The sequence below is a fragment of the Quercus robur genome, chromosome 5 (assembly GCF_932294415.1).
Source record: "Quercus robur chromosome 5, dhQueRobu3.1, whole genome shotgun sequence".
Lineage (NCBI taxonomy): Eukaryota > Viridiplantae > Streptophyta > Magnoliopsida > Fagales > Fagaceae > Quercus > Quercus robur.
The window spans coordinates 84,462,313-84,481,893 of record NC_065538.1 but is presented as its reverse complement, the minus strand read 5'-3'; the positions used below and the strand labels follow the sequence as shown (position 1 = coordinate 84,481,893).

Below are 19,581 nucleotides of genomic sequence, written 5' to 3'. Positions count from 1 at the left end.
TGTGATATTGGAACTGCACAATGTGAGGATGGAACCATCAAGTATGAGAAAAAGGTAAGAGAACCACCCAATGTGACCTAAGAACTGTCATATGTGATGTTGGAACTACACAATATGAGGATGGAACCGTCAAATGTGAAAAAAAAAAGTAAGGGAACCACCAAATATGAGAAAAGAACTGTCACATGTGATGTTGGAACTGCACAATGTGAGGATGGAACCGTCAAATGTGAGAAAAATGTAAGAGAACCACCAAATGTGAGAAAAGAACTGTCACATGTGATATTGGAATTGTACAATATGAAGATGGAACCGTCAAATGTGAGAAAAAAGTAACCTAATGTAATAGGTTACTACTAGTGGGTACCGTACCCCCCCTTTTTTTGGGGGGGTACCGTAGAATTACTCCTCCAATATATAGTGTATGTTAAATTATCAATAATTTACATGTATCTAACTAGTGGCTCAATCTTTGGTCAAACTATTCCATTAAAACCCAATGGGACATGATTGCACATTCTTGTATACACTGAAACATTAATGCAATTCCACCGTTCGGTGTATATATATATATATATATATATATATATACAAACCATACATAATGCCATGCAAAATATAAAATTCTTGAGACCTAGTCCTATAATGCTAACATTTTTATCAATATTAAGAGCAAAGGATGAGGTAATATATCCATACTAACAGTACAATGTTTATGATATATAACATCTTCATAATGATTTTTATTTAATCTCTCTGGCAACCACCATGATCGTTAGTCCACTGAGCTCCACATCCATAGCAAAACTGGAACGCACACCTGCAACCAAATAAACAATATATTACATCATCTAAAACCCATGGAAACTCCTATTTTGGACTCTCAAGTTAACTAATCAAATATATTAATATTAAAGTTGAAGTAGAGAGAAATTTTAATTAAACTTCAAATTAGATTTCAATTGAAAATTTGGAATATAATTTTTCATCACATGTCTCTCTAAGTTTTTTTTTTTTTTTTTTTTTTTTTTTTTTTTTTTTTTTTTTTGTCAAATGAATTATTCAGTATAAAAGACAAGAAATCCAATATAAATTAATCATCAAGAATCAAATAAAATTCTAATTGCATTTCAATTTTACACTAAATGTCCCTCTAATTGCCCACTAATTTGATCTCAAGTTGTTTCTTATTTTACATGGGCCTCACTTGTGTTAAGTGTCATTCCATCTCTAATTTCTTGCTAAGTGTCTTTATGTATAGATTTATGAAACTAAACTTAAAAAATATAAAAACACTCATTTAAGAATATATTATACTTCTATGTTAATTTTTTTTAATGTGTGATACTTCTAAACTATTTTAAACCCATCTAAATTTACTTCTAACCCATTATATTCTAATCCCATTTGAAACCATTTCTAATCCATTTAATACAAATCCAAATTTTCTTGCAAAAACGGATAATTTGTTAAAATAGCAAAAGTTTTTTTTTTTTTTTTTTTTGGGTGTTAGTTTAGCAAAAATTGTATAAAGATTGATGTGAATGCTCTATATGGGCTATAATTGATTGGTATTAGTCCATGAACAAAGTGTTTGGCATCTAAAGGGGAAAGGATTCGTGCAGAGTTAGTAATGTATAGTTTTAGATCTTATCATATAATTGACGTAAAAATATGGATATTACACGCTATAGAAAACAATCAAATTCTCAAGAACTCTAAACACCCATATTAGCCCCACACACACACACACACAAAGGAAATATAATAATACTTTTTTTTTCCTACACCGCTAATTATGTTATTTATATATGGTAATCTAAGCAAATAATTGATATAATTACGTACCAATTACATGACAATATTGGTTTCAATTCGTTCGACTCTAGTTATCAAGTAAAATAAATTTTGAATCTCATCAACGTCAAAAAGAAACTGATTGGTATTTTATCTCGATAGTAAAGAATAATCATCTTATAATAGATCTCATAGATTTCAAATCCAAAATTACATGACAGTGAAGAGCAAAACTGACCTGCAAGTCATATGTAAACAACCTTCAGTCCTTTCCACATAATATTTGCAATGGGGACAACTCCTCCATTTCTTCTCCTTAGCAAGCTCCCTGAAAATAAGATCATCCCTCTCTTTCTCTTCCTCATTCGGTCTCTGAAACGCTTCACAATCCACCCCTGAATGCCACGGCACAGAACACTGTGCACAGAACAATCTATGGCAGAATGGACACTCTGACTCCCTAATAATTTCTCCTTCTTCATTATCATTCAGCAACATTGCTGAACAATCCTTGTAAGGACAATAAAACCTCTGGGAACCAAACAGCTCTTCACATAGCGCCTCGCCCCACCTGTCCAACACGTCTTTGGGAAGCACTGCCCTGCAAGCATCGAGTTCTATGGCACCCTTGCAGTCCAATCCAGGGCAAGTAACAGCGGTTATGCTCTCTTGGATCTTTGTGGCAACATGTTTGCCAATGCAATCAGAGCAAAATGAGTGAACACAGCTCTCAATTTTGAACATTTCGTCTCTATCTTTCCTTTCCACACAAATCTCACAGAAGCTATGCGATGATTCTCCAGCTTCTTTTGTAGGCTCTGCTTCTGGGGTTGGAAGAACTGCTTGTATTTTTGGTGATGATGGTAATTGCAATGAGGATGAGGCTTTCTTGTTGACCAATCGGGAATCGATCACACAGCCCATAAGTGCCTCTTGGAGCTGCAACTCTTCTGCACACTTTTCATCCATTACATCGAAAAAAATCCAAGCTTCTTCCTCATCAAAAACTGCTGAGGAGTAAACATCATCCACACACGTAAACTTGGGAGAGGCTGATTCTTGTGCCATATTACAAGTTCTGCGTCAATGATCTGTGCCTTTACTCTCTCTCTACTATGTTCTATGGAAATGGAAACGACTATTATTTTAAAAATGACTTAGGCTGTAGCATTATTTTTTATAGGAAGATTAGGAACTTCGTCTAGGGGTTGCAACTTTATCTAAAAACCAATTCGAACTTCGTCTAGGGGTTTATTTTATCTCTGTTTTTTGGTCCTGAGGTACTCGCTGAAGTCCTATTATTTAATTGGAACAACTTTCTCGTACGTTTCCTTAGTGATATAAAGTGTGTAAAGGGGAAAGAGCAATTGGAATAAACAATTCAAGAGTCAAAGACTTCTATTGCAAGGAGGAGAGACTTCAGATCCTGTTCATTAACCACCCAATAATGGGTAATCTAAATCAGCAAAACTCTTACACTTATGATTCTCTATTTTATTTAATTTTTTCATTTTAAGATTTTAGTTTTAGGAGTTTGGAAAATAAATAATGATGGATAAATTGTTATGTTAGTTGTAGCTTAGGTAAATCTTGTAGATTCCAGTTAACTCAATTGGTAAAGTTTCTGATAGTTGAAAAAGAGATTTGGGGTTTAATCCCCGTTTACACTAAAAACTTATTGGTATCTTGGTCTGATGATAAAAAGCTATTATCAGGATACTATAGGCAGAAACTCTCTGGTCAACTGGTATAATTTCTGATGGTTGAATAAGAGACCTAGAGTTGAATCATTAGAAGTAGACATCATAAGTTGAAACCTATAAAAAAAAAATAATAATAATAACAAAATATAATATGAAATGTCGGTTGGGTTTATGCTTTGTATGCATAATTATGTGGCGGCTGTGGTCCAAGATGGGTGCTTCTAGGTTTTTGTTTTTATTTTATGACCACAAAATATTCTAAGAATTTGGACTAAAACATGTCATAAGTCCAAATCAAGAGCTCCATTTACAAGACATGGACTTTTTTGTATTTTTCTTGATTCCCTGATTCTTCGCACATCAGATTTGCCTTATGATCCACACTTTTCTACCATGCGGAATATGACACATAATTGATACTAGTATTTCTTTTCACAATAAATTCCTATATTTTTTATACAAAATGGACTTCTTTGATCATTTGAGCTTCTGAGTTCCTGTTTATTTATTTATTAAGAGATAATTATAATATACTACTAACCACACAATTCAAACATTTTTTCCCTAAATTCAAAGTATTCAAAGTACTTAATGCATGAAGAAATACCAATTCAACTACAAGATCATTAGGCAGGTTCTGAGTTCTAATTCATGAAACCCATGACTATTCTTTGAAGCCTCAAGTCTTAGTGGGCAAAATAATACAGTTGGGTCAGTTGGGAACCCAAGTTGTTAAAGGCCACCTCACTAGAAGACAATATATTGATTGGGTATTTGTGAGAGATGATCCAATCCAATGCAATAAACTCAGAGTTCAAGATTCTTTGAGCTGGACCATTGTTTCAACGTTAACTGGATATAAGAGGGGATGATGATCCTGATAGTGATGGACTGTGTGGCTGGGTTTAGACAAGCCCATTATATTAAATATCCGACTATGATATAGGTTGTGCTGGGCCTGGTCCATAGGTCCATAACAGTTTCCCATAAAAACACTGGATATTCATTTTATTTTATTATTTTCTTTTTGTTAGTAGTTTGATGAATTATTGCTTACTATTTTTTTTTTATATAATCAAAAAAATCTAAAAGTGATACGGGTATAACATTTATAATTATTTTCTGAATATATATATATATATATATATATATTTTAGGTAAAAGTAAAATTAACATAAACATATACATTAACAAGAGAAAATATGTTTTTTTTCGTACCAATAAAAGTATATTATTTTTATTCAAATACAAGCATGAGAATTATGCAAAATTATTCCATCAATATTTGAATCAATTAGGCTATTTACAAATCAAATTTTTTTTTTTTACTATAAATGCAAGAGATGAATAAGTTTTATTGTCTTCAAGCTCTAAGAATGTATTAGTGCCTCTCCTAATTACACAGAATTATCATTTTATTAAAACTACTTAGTGTCTTAATTAATCATGTATGTATGTATATATTTTAAATTTCTTTTGAAATTATGAATTAATACATAATTTTCCTCCCTCAAACCAAAATTCATAATTTCGTCCTAGTATTTTATGCTTTAGTTTAAGTTTAATAGATCATCTACGAATAAACTTTGATCACATCTTGAGCATTCAAAACCATATTTTGGTCACATCTATGCAAAATGGTTCACAATCTAACTTTATGAATATCATGACTCATGATTGAATCTAATTACTTTTATTTTTGTCTTTTAATTTTACTTGCTGAAAAGTGTGATACCCTATATTATGTGAGTTCAATCTATAAATTTAAAGCTTGCCATTCTTCCCTTGAGACTGCAAGTGAAGGGCCATGACTCTTTGAGACAATCCAAGCCAAATGGTCAGTGATGGTGTTCTAAGTTCAGAGGGAATTTGCTACAAATTAGATATACAACTACTAGATGAGCCAAACTAATAGAAACTGTCTCATCAAGGTTGTCATCAAAAGAAGGTACAAGCTCCTCTTGTTTTTGTACATTCGCGATGTGAGGAGTTAAGCTATAAGAGATGGGATCAGAGACAGTGTAACACTATGAGGGATAAGGACATTTTAAAACAAAAGCCTTAATGATGACACTTGGAAAGACAAGGACTAGCCTAGAAGTTGTATATACTCTCAAACACATTAAAGATAGCACTATATATATGATTATAGGCTCATATTTTACAAATACTCCAACCCAAACTGCAAGGTTTTTCATTAGATTTAGGATATGATATCATATGTGAGGTCAAAAAATTTCCTCTTTTGCTCTCCAATCCACAATTCGCAAATTTCCCTATCCTTTTTGTTTTTTGTTTTTTTTTTTTTTTTTAATGTGAGCTTGGTTCGCATAGTGAGAAAAGCAAAGAATATTTTGGGCTCGACCTGTTTAAGTGGGTTCAATTTGGATGTGTCTATTTCACAGCTTTGGGCTGGGCCAACAATCAAGTATACTTCATCTCATAGGATATCAAGGTTTAGGACTTTGTGCAAAACACGTCTTGGGTTTGGGTCTTGTAATATATGTTTCCTTGCTAAACTCATAGCATGAGCATGTCTTAAGCCTCTTGCACCAGCAAAACGAGGAATTTATTAATTTATGAATAAATTTGGTAGTGATAGGAGATATCAGTTAAGCTATAAGAAAGAGGCTATTCTCATGTCTTAAACTTTTAGGTTATGTTTGGTACATTTACTCAAACACATGTTTTCAGTTTTTAAACAAAACTACACGTATTTCTACATACTTTTTCACCCACACGTATTTCCATACATATTTTCAAACATTTGTTTTCAGTTTTTAAATGCATATATCAAATACCCTCTTCATATCTATGATTTTATTTGACTTTTTATTTAATTTAAGGTGACTTTCCTTAATAAAAGCTTTTATTTATTTATTTATTCTTTAATGTGATTAATGCTCAGACTTTTATGATGGGTGGATATTTGGATTAATGATAATAATAAAAAAGTTCTAAGATCTAGAATACCAACTACTCTAATATAGTGTATATTAAATTATCAATAATTTATACACGCTTAATTGGTGACCCAATATTTGGCCAGATTATTCCATTATTTATCCATTCTTGAAATGCCATAAACTAATAGCGTGTTTATTTGAGCTTGAAACTTTCATGCTAAACTAATGAACCCACCATCTTAAAACCCAATGGGGCATGGCTGCACATACTTGCGTGCACTGAACATTGATGCAATTCCACCGCTGTGTGTGTGTATATATATATATATATATATATATATATATATAAACCATATATAACGCCATGCAAAATATAAAAATCTTGAGACATGGTCCTCTAACACTAACATTTTTATCAATATTAAGAGCAAAAGGATGAGGTAATATATCCATACTAATAGTACAATGTTTATGATAACATCTTTATAATGATTTATTATATTCATTTAATCTCTCTGGCAACCACCATGATCGTCAGTCCACTGAGCTCCACATCCATAGCAAAACTGGAACGCACACCTGCAACCAAATAAACAATATATTACATCATCTAAAACCCATGGAAACTCCCATTTTAGACTCTCAAGTCAACTAATCAAATATATTAATTAAAGTTGAAGTAGGAGAGAAATTTATATATATATATATATATATATATTATGGGGCCAGAGAACTTGTGACCCTGGCCCACTTTGCGTTAGGACCCAAGGCCCGATCCGAGGAGGAATATTGCCGAGGACATACAGTGAAAGTCCAAATGGCCTAGAGATATAGCCGACGATGATTCTGTCCTCGACATCCCAAAGCGCTCCTGAAAGAAAGGGCAAGTACGGTATAAGAACAGTTTAAGGAAAAGCTGAACACCTCCACATTGATGGAGAAAGGACCCTCGGACAATATGGCGACAAAGGACAAAGGAAAGGCTACTATTACTGCAATTAAATACTTTGCGCCAGACAGAGCAATGTTTTTTAGTTTTTACAACCACCCCCAACCACTTTGGGTATGGGCTGATGGGACAAGTATCAGCCTTGGAAAGCTGAACCTACACGTGGACGTTGGAGGAAGGGCAAAGGCTAGTATAAAAAGAGAAGTAAGTAATCTAGAAAGGGGGCTGGGAAAAAAGGCCAAGAACCAGAGCCTCCCAGGCCGTGCCGAGGAGAAAGACTTCTTGAGCAAACATGGTTCACTTCTGTATGAACACCATGACCATCCACCGTCCGATGACCAAGGCCTAGCATTTTAGTTCACGCTCTACAAATTTTATTGTTTGGACTTTTAACGTACAAACCCAATACCATTTTGGGGTTGTTACAAATTGAGTCCTTACATATATATATATATATATATATATATATATATAATAGGTGAACCTGAGAAAAATTCAAATTATAATTCCAAATTAAAGTTCCAATTTTACACCATATGTCCTAAATTATTTATTCTTAAAAAGTATTATTTTTTAATTTTAGAATCAAATGTTCCACATCATAAATATTTATCTAAGTGAGTTATTAAGTACAAAAACCAAAGAGTCTAGAATGAATGAATCGTAAAAAAAAAATTAAAAAAAAAGTTTGACAATAATTAAAAAAAAATGGACAATTTATATTTTATACCTAATAAAATCATTACAAAATTTTTTAAAGAGTTAACAAAATATGAAAATGACTATCAATAGTATTTAAATTTTATATATTGGAATTATATTATGCATTTTATTGTATATCTTTAATTGTATCTATACATATGGATGATATTACAAGCTAGTTGAGTTTAATAAACAAATTTGTCAATTTTAAAATGTTTTAAACTTGGTTTATATTAACCTAAATCTCAGGGATTAGGATATTGAGTCCATTGACGGTATTTTATCATAATTTCTTTTAAGTAGATATTCAAAATTAAAAAAAAATAATAATAATAAAAGTTTCAATAATTTGTGTTGCCTTGGACCCACAGTATTTACTTACAATTTACAATGTTGAACACAGAATTGGCATAGAGCCAGCTTGCAATCCAATGAGTCTTATGATTGGTTTGTGTGCTAATAAGTGAGAATGCATAAAAGTAGAGTCAAAATTTTCCTAAAATAAATTATTAATTAATGTCTTAAGAGTTTTCGTTAGCATGATTCTAAATTTTAAAAAATAAATAAATAAATAAAAAAGACGAAATATATAGAGAGAATGGTGGGAAGGCAAAGCAAAAGACCAAATTATTATTCAACCATTCAACGCAAAAATGGGGCCCCAAAACAAAAATTAAAGAAAAGAGTAGCCGATTTTGGAACAGTGATTTTCTAACTAACCCTTGTGACATGGATTTACCACGATAGAAAATGAATCTTAATCAATATTCCCCAACCCTCTAGAAATGAAACACATTTTGTCTGATTAGTTAGATAACAAATAATTATTTAGAAATGAAAGACACTGTTTTTTCATTAAAAAGACAAAATGAAACACGTTGCTCTCCATAACCTATTGATCAATTCAAACAAACAATGTCTACTTTTGAAGCATCAATGGTTGAAAATATCTTAAAGGCACGCATTTGGGATACGTATATACTAGACATTTACATGCAAACTATATGTCTCCCTTTTTGTCCTTTTAGACCCATCAGAAACCATTTACTATATGGTACTATTTGGCAAGTGTCTTTATGTTTTATTTTATTCTCTTCCTTACAATCATTACTTTATTGTTTAAGAATACTAGTCGCAAATTCGTGCAATGCACGGAAAAACTATTGACTCTAAAAAAAATAAATAAATAAATAAAATTAATTCAAACAAATAATTAATCAACCAAAAATATAGCTTTTAATAAGAAAACAAAAAATCACATGAACCTAAATAAAAAGCATTTAAGCTGAAGAATTAAGATCAACTCACAGAGACACAAATACCAAAAACCCCAAGACTTAAAACTTCAAAATTTATAGAATCCCCAAATTCTACTTCAAAACCAAACCAAATTCAACAAATTTATATATAACATACCAATTAAAATTTATCGTTCCTTAGGCTGGAAGACATAGGTTGCATCTTTGATTTTTCTCCCAAAAAAAATAGAGATATTTTATCTGTCATGTACAATATAAAAAATAAAATAAAATAATTAGTAGAAATTTCAACTCAAAAACCAAACCCATGATTATTAGCATGAGTCTCTTTTTTTTTAACGTTAGTTTTTTTTTTTTTTTTTTTTTTTTTTTTTGAGTCCTATGATAATTTTTGTTTTATATAGATTATCAATGTTTGAGTTTGAGTTAAAGTTGGACTTATTAGAGATATAGAGTTTCACTCTTTGTTAAGTTTTGATTAAACAAATATAGTTTTATTTTTTTTTTAAAATGAGTTTGAGTTTAAGTTGAACTTATTAGAGAGATAGAGTTTCACTCCTAATTAAGTTTGAACTAAAAATAATAATTTTATTTAAATATTGTGTTGACGTGAAAAATTGTGAGAGTTTCAAAAGTTTTGGTTATATATATATATATATATATATATATATATATATATATATAAAATAATAACTTGTATTAGAAGATGTCATAAATTAAGGCAGCTGAAGGGTACCATGAAAAGTCATGTCCTCTATTAAAATTTTCAATACATCTTTTAATGGTATACTTCAAGCTGTTCAATCATCAAATTTTTTTTTTTTTTTTTGGGTTCAATTATAATTCAAAGAACCTGCTCATTTCTTTGTCAAATGGAGAGAGAGAGAGAGAGAGAGAGAGAGAGAGAGAGAGAGGTTTTAGGCTTATACATAGTGTTGTCCCAAATAAAAAGGAAAGGACCTAATTTTAATTAAAATCCAAATTAGATTTCAATTGGAAATTCAGAATATAGTTTTCCGCCATGTGTCCTTTTTAAGTTTTTTTATTTTTTTATTTTTTTTTATGCCAAGTGAATTATTCTGTATAAAAAACAAGAAATCCCATATAAATTAATCACCAGAAACTCAATCATATATCTAATTCTATATATAAAATTAAAATCATAAAGAGTTTGAATGGTTTTTCTTTCCTATTCCATTCGTTTGTCTAATTGAAAACAAACTAAACTAAGTTTTGTGGAATGCATGTTGACTTAGCCCTCCAATCACTGATTTAATTTACATTTTTAGATTGTGATTGTCTTTACAGCACTAATCCTAACTAGAGAAGATACTTATTTAAAATCTATAATGTTTGCTTAAAACCCTTTGTATGATTTTTAGGCTTGGTTGGCTTCCTCGCAAAGATACAAATTCTATGAAGATTGGAACTGTCTTCGTTGCTACAAGAACATTTCATTTCTTAACAAATTTAATACGTAAAATTTTGAAAATCATATATATTAGGTTAAAGCTAGAGAAAATTCAATTATAATCCAAATCATCATACATATTATATTAAAGTTGAAGCTAAGAGAAAGTTTAATCAAGAATCAAATAAAATTCTAATTGCATTGCAATTTTACACCGAGTGTCCCTCTAATTGTCCACTAATTGGATCCCAAGTTGTTTTTATTTTAAATGGGCCTCAATTGTTTTAAGTGTCATTCTATCTCTAATTTTTTGCTAAGTGTCTTTAAGTGTAGATTCATGAATCTAAACTTAAAAAATATAAAAACACTCATTTAAGAATTTATTATACTTCTATGTTAAATTTTTTAATGTGTGATACTTCTAAACTATTTTAAACCCATCTAAATTTACTTCTAACCCATTATATTCTAATCCATTTGAAACCATTTCTAATCCATTTAAAACTAATCCAGATTTTCTAGCAAAATCCTATTTGTTAAAAACTTAAAATAGCAAAAGTAGAAGTTTTTTTGTGTAAGTTTAGCAAAAATTGTGTAAAGATTGATGTGAATGCTTTAAGTGGGTTATTATTGAATAAGGCATCTATTTTTTATTTTCCCTCTCTAGTTGAAACAAAAGGATGACATTACCATGCCACTAGGTCTATGTTTTAGAGCAAAAAATCTTGTAACTTAATTAGTATTTGTGCATGCACAAAGTGCTTGGGATCTAAAGGGGAAAGGGTTCACACAAAGTTAGCAGCGTATAGTTTTAGATCTTATCACACAACCAACTTTAAAATATGTGTACTACGCGCTATGAAAAACAATCAAGTACTCAAGAACTCTAAACACCCGTATTAGCAACACAAAAAAAGCATAATAATACCATTTTTTTTTTCTACACTGCTAATTATGTTATTTGTATGAGAAATAATATGTTTACAACATTTTTACAACAAATCATAAGTGACAGGTTGTTACAGGTTGTTATTGTTAGGACAAAAAAGTAATCTTAGTATTAGTTTCAAATTTGAACCAATAACAACTAACCACCTGTGATTTGTTGTAAAAATATTGTAAAAATGTTATAGATGTAGCATCTCTCTATTTGTATATGGTCAATCTAAGCAAATACCTTATGTAATTAAGTAGCAATTACATGACAATATTGGTTTCAATTTGTGCAACTAGTAAAGTAAATCTCTACTTATCAAATAAAATATGTTTTGAATCTCACCAACATCAAAAAGAAAAGAATAATCATCTTATCTCATAGATTTCAAATCCTGTTTTATGTATCACAAATGACATGACAATAGAGAGCAAACTGACCTGCAAGTGATATGTAAACAACCTTCAGTCCTTTCCACATAATATTTGCAATGGGGACAACTCCTCCATTTCTTCTCCTTAGCAAGCTCCCTGAAAATGAGATCATCCCTCTCTTTCTCATCCTCATTCAGTCTCTGAAACGCTTCACAATCCACCCCCGAATGCCATGGCACAGAACACTGTGCACAGAACAATCTATGGCAGAATGGACACTCTGACTCCCTAATAGCTTCTCCTTCTTCATTATCATTCAGCAACATTGCTGAACAATCCTTGTAAGGACAATAAAACCTCTGGGAACCAAACAGCTCTTCACATAGCGCCTCGTCCCACCTGTCCAACACGTCTTTGGGAAGCACTGCCCTGCAAGCATCGAGTTCTATGGCACCCTTGCAGTCCAATCCAGGGCAAGTAACAACGGTTATGCTCTCCTGGATCTTTGTGGCAACATGTTTGCCAATGCAATCAGAGCAAAATGAGTGAACACAGCTCTCAGTTTTGAACATCTGGTCACTATCTTTCCTTTCCACACAAATCTCACAGAAGCTATGCGATGATTCTCCAGCTTCTTTTGTAGGCTCTGCTTCTGGGGTTGGAAGAACTGCTTGTATTTTTGGTGATGATGGTAATTGCAATGAGGATGAGGCTTCCTTGTTGACCAATTGGGAATCGACCACACAGCCCATAAGAGCCTCTTGGAGCTGCAACTCTTCTGCGCACTTTTCATCCATTACATCGAAAAAATTCCAAGCTTCATTCTCATCAAAAACTGCTGAGGAGTAAAAATCATCCACACACGTAAACAGAGGGGAGGCTGCTTCTTGTGCCATATTACAAGTTCTGTGTCAATGATCTGTGCTCTCAGTCTCTCTCTACTATGGTCTATGGGGTCTTATATAATGGAAACGATTATTTTTTTAGAAATAACTTTAGGCTGTAGCATTATTTTTTATAGGAAGATTAGGAACTTCGTCTAGGGGTTGCAACTTTTGGACTAACTCGAAACTGCTTTGATAAGAATACGAAGGAAAGGGGAAATTTCTACTTTGTCTAAAAATCAATTCGAACCCAATTATTTTTTTTCATTGCATTTTATTTTATCTCTTTGTTTTCGTCCTGAGCTAATCGCTAAAGTCCTATTATTTAATAGGAACTAGGAATTCAGCGATTGTAATAAACAACTCAAGAGTCAAGACTTCTATTGTAAGGAGGAGAGATTTCAGATCCTGCTCATTTACCACCCAAGAATGGGTAATCTAAATCAGCAAAACTCTTACTCTTATGGGTCTCTATTTTTTATTTAATTTTTTCATTTTAAGATTTTAGTTTTAGGAGTTCGGAAAATAAATAATGATGGATAAATTGTTATGTTAGTTTTAGCTTAGGTAAATCTTGTATACTTTTTTACAAGATATATCATATAATAGGTAAGTTTTATTCAAAGACTAATGTAACAATTTATATCATCATTATCTATTTATCTAATTTATGATAACAAGTTAGTTTCAGTTAGCTCAACTAATAAAATTTCTGATGATTGAATAAGAGATTTAGGGTTGAATAATCAAAAGTGAACGTCATAGGTTAAAATTCTATAATAATAATAATAATAATAATAACAAAATATAATATGAAATGCTGCAAAGCTCTTGAGTTTGCTATAGATGTTGGCTTTACAGAGGTAATTTTGGAAGGTGATAATGCTATGGTGATGAAGACGTTATCACAAGCTCAACCAAACCTCTGGCGGCTTGGGTTAATCTATGAAGATATTTGGTGCTTAGTTACAGGTTTTAGATCCATTTCAATTAATTGTGTTAGGCGCAGTGCAAATAGTGTTGCTCATGCTTTGACTAGATTTGCTAGATTAATTGATAATGAAATTGTATGGATGGAGGAGGATCCTCTGCCAGTGATGGATACTTTGTATTTGGATTCTACTCTTCTAAATTAATGAAAATTGTTTGGTTCCGGCTTCAAAGAAAAATATGAAATGTCGGCCGGGTTTATGCTTTGTATGCATAATTATGTGGCGGTTGTGGTGCCATGGTGATGATGGATGCTTCTTGGTTTTGAGTTTTTATTTCATGACCACACAATATTCTAAGAAATTGGACTAAAACATGTCATAAGTCCAAATCAAGAGCTCCATTTACAAGACTTGGACTTTTTTGTATTTTTCTTGATTCCCTGATTCTTCACACATCAGATTTGGCTTGATCCAAACTTTTCTACTATGCGGAATATGACACATAATTCATACTAGTATTTCTTTTCACAATAAATTCCTATATTTTTATACAAAATGGACTTCTTTGATCATTTGAGCTTCCGAGTTTTTTTTTTTTTTTTTTTTTTTTAAGAGATAATTATAATATACTGCTAATCTTACAATTTGAATATTCTTTTTTCAAATCCCAAGTACTTAATGCATAAAGAGATACCACAATTCAACTATAAGATCCTTCACTAGCTTCGGAGTTCTAATTCAAAAAACCCATGACTATTCTTTGAAGCCTCAATTCTTAGTGGGTTAAATAATACAGTTGGGTCAGTTGGGAACCCAAGTTGTTAAAGGCCACCTCACTAGAAGACAATATATTGATTGGGTATTTGTGAGAGATGATCCAATCCAATGCAATAAACTCAGAGTTCAAGTTTCTTTGAGCTGGCCCATTGTTTCAACGTTAACTGGATATAAGTGGAGATGATGATCCTGATAGTGATGGACTGTGTGGCTGGGTTTAGACAAGCCCATTGAATTAAATATCCGACTATGATATAGGTTGTGCTGGGCCTGGTCCATAGGTCCATAACAGTTTCCCATAAAAACACTTTGTTGTCAATTCTCAATTTCATCTTTTAAAAAAATCATATGGTGTTTGTATTCCATTTTTGAAATTAAATAATGCAAATTTGTTTCTTGCAATTAGATGGTTGTGGCTTAGAATCGCACCAAGTGTGTAATAGTTTGTCTTAAAAAAAATAAATAAAAAGATAGAAAAATGACAATAAATTTGTAGTATCTAAAATTCCAGAAACAATTAATATGATATATGATTCTTTACAAAAGAACTATAATCCTTTTTCTTAAAAAACCATTGATTTCAAGGATGGAATTGAAAATTGGCTTGTAATCCTTTGAATAAAAAGAATATTTGAATACTGTGAAAAACTTGAGAACAGAAACTTAAAGTCCACATCAACACAGTATATGCTTAATGTGAAATTTATCACACCCACACAATATATACTTAATCAATCTGAGGCATCACAAGTTTATTCATTTATTTTTATGAGCATATATTTTGAACATGCTTTGATTTATTGTGTTACGTATGATATAAGTTTAATAAGAGGAAACAAATAATGCATTGGTCATTTATGTAAAATGCAGTACTTTTTTTCAAATCTAAAGGGACCATTAGCTAAATTTAACATATAATTTTTTTTTTTTAGTATATGCTTTGGTTTTATTAGCTACTTATGATATACTAGTAATAAGAAAGGAAGAAAAATGATCTATCAATCATGTAAATAAACTTAACTATTTTTTAGAAAATATACCCTTACTTAGTGAGTTATGTATAATATAAGATTGATAAAAGAAAAAAGAACGATTCATTAACTACATAAAATATGGGCAACGGCACATAGGCTTTGAACCCCTGACTTGGAAAAAAAAAATTATTATATATATAAAATATTTTTTATTAGTTTAAAACATCTTTAAAAATATTTTTGCACACTTTGATCACAGATCAGTCCAGCCTAAAAACACACATCAGCCATCCCAAAACTTTTAGTTATAAAGTTAGTGATTCAAGAAAAAAAAATAGTAAAGTTAGTGATGTTCAAGTTTTTTATTGATTAAGTAGATACTTAGTGTATTATTTATACATGAATGAGTGTGTTAATACAATGATAGTGAGTTGAGATTTTTCAATTAGTTTAAAATATTTTTATAAAATAATGACAATTACATAATGACAAATGCATAAAAATAAAAATGTTATACAAATTTAACAAAATAAAAATGTTAACAAAACAAAATAATAGATAATGACAATTGATAATAAACTATCACATAACAATTTCAAAATATGAAAACTCGTAAATTTTTTTTTTTGTAAAACTTCATGTATTTTTATTTCTTATCGATAACTCGATATATTTAAGTTTTTTTTTTTTATTAAATTTTATTTAATTTAAATTTTTTAATGACCTCTTTGAAATAAATTCTTGAAGCTACCACTATATATATATAGTTTTTAAATCTTAAGGAATCATTAGATGAAGTTAATATATAGTTTTATTTATTTTCATAAAAAAAAAAAATATTGTTCTGTCACACCTCATGGGACATAATCAATCTTGCCTTTCCTTTTTTGTTTTTGTATTTTTTTTTTCTTCTATTTTTGATGCAAAGATACGTAATCAATCTTTTATGGGTAAGACCATTATATCCTTCTAAACAACAAAAATCTCCATTGCACATCAATTTTGCATATAGTGTTGGTTTTTTTTTTTTTTTTCTTTTAACTTTATCCACAAGCAAGAATTAACAAAGATGCAAACTGACCACTTTTTATTATTATTATTATTATTTTGGTGAAATACGATCAACATCTCTAAAGTTTAGACTAATATCAACAAGATTCACGACATTTCAAAACTGACCAATTCAATTGCTAAATTATTACTCATTTTTTTTCTTCTCTCTAACAATGATTAATGACAAAATTGGTCAATTTTTAAATGTTTTAGCTAGACCTGACTGACATTAGCTCAAACTTCAACAATGTTAATTGTATTTTACGTTTTTTTTTTCTTTGACTAATAAACTAATTATAATTGAAAATATTTTCAATATATAAGTGAAAACGAGTAACACATCTTTTTAATTTGTCCAAGCAGTCAAAAAATTCCCTCATGTTCAAAATGTTTTTTAATGATCTTGCGTTTTACTTTTTTCGCAGCATACAAAGTACAAAAAACAAACCACGCCAATTGCTGGTAGTGTTCTAAACAAAAGTAATGTATGTAAAATTAAAGATTTAGGCTAATGAAAAACATTTTGAAATGTTTATGTGGATTAAAAATATGTGCATGTGAAAGATTATATTATTTATTTTTAAAATGTATAAATATGAACAATTGTATTAATCAAACACAAAATAAATTTTCTTGCTAAACAAACACAAAATAAATCAGCATAATTACATTTCAGTATCTTTTAACATATACGAAATAGTACTAATTGTATGTTTTTAGACCCTTTAAAACACAATTGGATTAACTTAGTTAATTAGCCAAGTGATTACTTAGTCCAAATTTCAGATCTAGGTTAACACAATCATATAATTATATCAATGTAAAGTGCGGAATATAAAGAACACAAAAATATGATGACCCAAGAAACTACACCAGTAAAAACCTGGGGAGGATTTAACCTAACTATCCTCAAGGTAAACTTGAATCCACTATGAAAGAATCGAAGTTTGTATAATAGAACTTAGACTACTAACATTCTATTTCTACCCATCAGTAGAAAACTTACTGACACGACCATGTGACAGCTTCGAGACCATGGACTCCTTCTTTCTTGAATTCTCCAGCAAGTACAAGCACTCCCGCTTGTGTATCTTTAAGGTTTTATTGCAGCAACTGAATGATCATCAAGCTCTCAATGAAATCTCCTTCTTGATAATCCTAAGCATGTGTGAAGGCAACCACCTCTCAGATCTCACAAAAGATTCACGCACACGGCAAAATAGAGTAACCTAAAAAACGTGGTTAGGGTTTCCCTTTTATATCTAGGGCAAAACATAAAACCCTACATGTCATATGGGCTTAGGGCTGAGTTGAAAATTCTGCAGAAAAAATATTTTGCCCGACTTTCAATCGGTCAAGTCTAATTCTCGATCGATTGAGCCAGTTAGAATTGCACACTTAATTCTGCAGTTAACTCGATTCCAACTTTACATAAAAGACCTATACTTTGAGCAAGTCTAAATAAGACTAACATCTGTTTTGATCATGATTTGCCAACATTACAAAATAGAGTTCTAATACATTAGTTCCTAATTACTTAGAACCTAACACTAATTATACATCTTATTAGTGTGTTTTGCCAGGATTTATTTTGTTGGAATTCATTCTCTCCAAACGATAGATTGTTTCCACTCCTTACGTAAGTTGATCATATTAGCAAAGAGAAATATTGTGTTTAATATGATTGACTGATGAATATTGAACCTTTTCTGCTTGGATGCATATTTTTGTTGAAAAATTGCGTATTAGCGAGGTTTAAAGAAGTGAGGCTTAAAAATTGTGTATTAGTAAATAAACTAAAAAGTTAAAAGAAATAATGGTCAGCAAAGTTTGTAAAAAGAAATTTTATACTACATTCTTATAGAATTTAAACTCTTGTAAAAAATGTTGTAAAAAATTTGAAACTCTCAGGAGCGGTTACACATGTACTCGAGGAGGTTCATTTGAACCCTTTGACTTGAAAAAAAAAATTATATATATATATATATATATATATATATATAATATTTTTTTTACTAATATAAACTACCCTTAAAAATATATTTGCATATTCTAGCATAAATCTTGCACACCCTAATCACAGATCAACTTAGCACAAAATCAAACAACAATACATATTAGCCCATCCAAAAACCAATCAACAACACAAATCACAAGTCACTCTCCCTTTTTCTCATAAATTTCATCTCATCTCTCTTCTTTATTTGATTATCTCTGCATCTTTGACTCTAAAAATAAAATGTGAATGTTTGTGAGTTGTGAATGTCTCTTTATATTATAAATTTATATTTTGTGTGTGTGTGTGAGATATTAATTGTGTGCATTATTTTTTTATTATAATTTTATTTGTGTGAATTGTGATGTGTGTGAATGTGTGCACATGTATGTGTATAACTTTATATAATTTAATAATTAGGGAATAGGGTTTGTTACATGTATGTGTATCATGTTATAATAATTATTTGTTATAAAGTTAATGTTCAAGAAAAAAATAGTAAAGTTTTTTTTTTTTTTTTTTTTTTTAGAATACTAAATATTTTAACACACACACATGGGGAGAGGGAAGAAGGTCTTAAAGAAACTGACAATGATGTATATCTAAAAAGGCTTAACTCTTGGATATACAGCACATGTTTTAAATTTCTTTAACTCACACTTATTTTCCGATGTGAGTGTTAAAATATTTAGTATTCTCAAAAGAAAAAATAGTGGGCTAATCCCACATCGGAAAATAAGTATGAGTTAAAGAAGTTTAAAACTTGTGCTGTATATCCAAGAGTTATGCCCTTTTGGATATACATTACTGTCAGTTTCTTTAAAATCTTCTTCCCTCTCCCCGTGTGTGTGTTAAAATATTTAGTATTCTAAAAAAAATAGTAAAGTTAGTGATTGTTTATGTATAAAAAAATAATTAATACCATGCTCG

The 19,581-nt window shown here is 30.6% G+C and overlaps 1 protein-coding gene across 3 annotated transcripts; it reads right to left on the bottom strand.

Annotated features, from left to right (window-relative positions):
• Positions 1–461: 461 nt before the first annotated feature.
• Positions 462–13,332, bottom strand: LOC126727484 (E3 ubiquitin-protein ligase RSL1-like). 3 transcript variants are annotated; one of them, XM_050433163.1, is made up of 3 exons: positions 12,124–13,332; positions 2,036–2,057; positions 462–820 (listed from the first exon to the last, which is right to left on the bottom strand). In XM_050433163.1, the coding sequence occupies exons 1-3, from the start codon at positions 12,929–12,931 to the stop codon at positions 748–750; spliced, it is 903 nt and encodes a 300-aa protein (XP_050289120.1). In that variant the 5' UTR covers positions 12,932–13,332; the 3' UTR covers positions 462–747. The 3 variants fall into 3 exon arrangements, with proteins under 3 accessions (XP_050289120.1, XP_050289118.1, XP_050289119.1); XM_050433161.1 differs by having other exon boundaries at positions 2,036–2,368; positions 12,435–13,332; XM_050433162.1 differs by lacking the exons at positions 462–820; positions 2,036–2,057 and adding an exon at positions 6,839–6,985 and having other exon boundaries at positions 12,102–13,332.
• Positions 13,333–19,581: the final 6,249 nt, after the last annotated feature.

What these genes read in the sequence shown, in the direction of transcription:
- LOC126727484 (XM_050433163.1), bottom strand. Translation starts at nt 12,931, where the DNA reads ATGGCACAAGAAGCAGCCTCCCCTCTGTTTACGTGTGTGGATGATTTT. An exon ending in TTATGTGGAAAGGACTGAAG is followed by an intron (nt 2,058 to 12,123) that starts GTTGTTTACATA and finishes AAAGGACTGAAG; the next exon opens with GTTGTTTACATATGACTTGC. An exon ending in TGTTTACATATGACTTGCAG is followed by an intron (nt 821 to 2,035) that starts GTCAGTTTTGCT and finishes ATTTGGTTGCAG; the next exon opens with GTGTGCGTTCCAGTTTTGCT.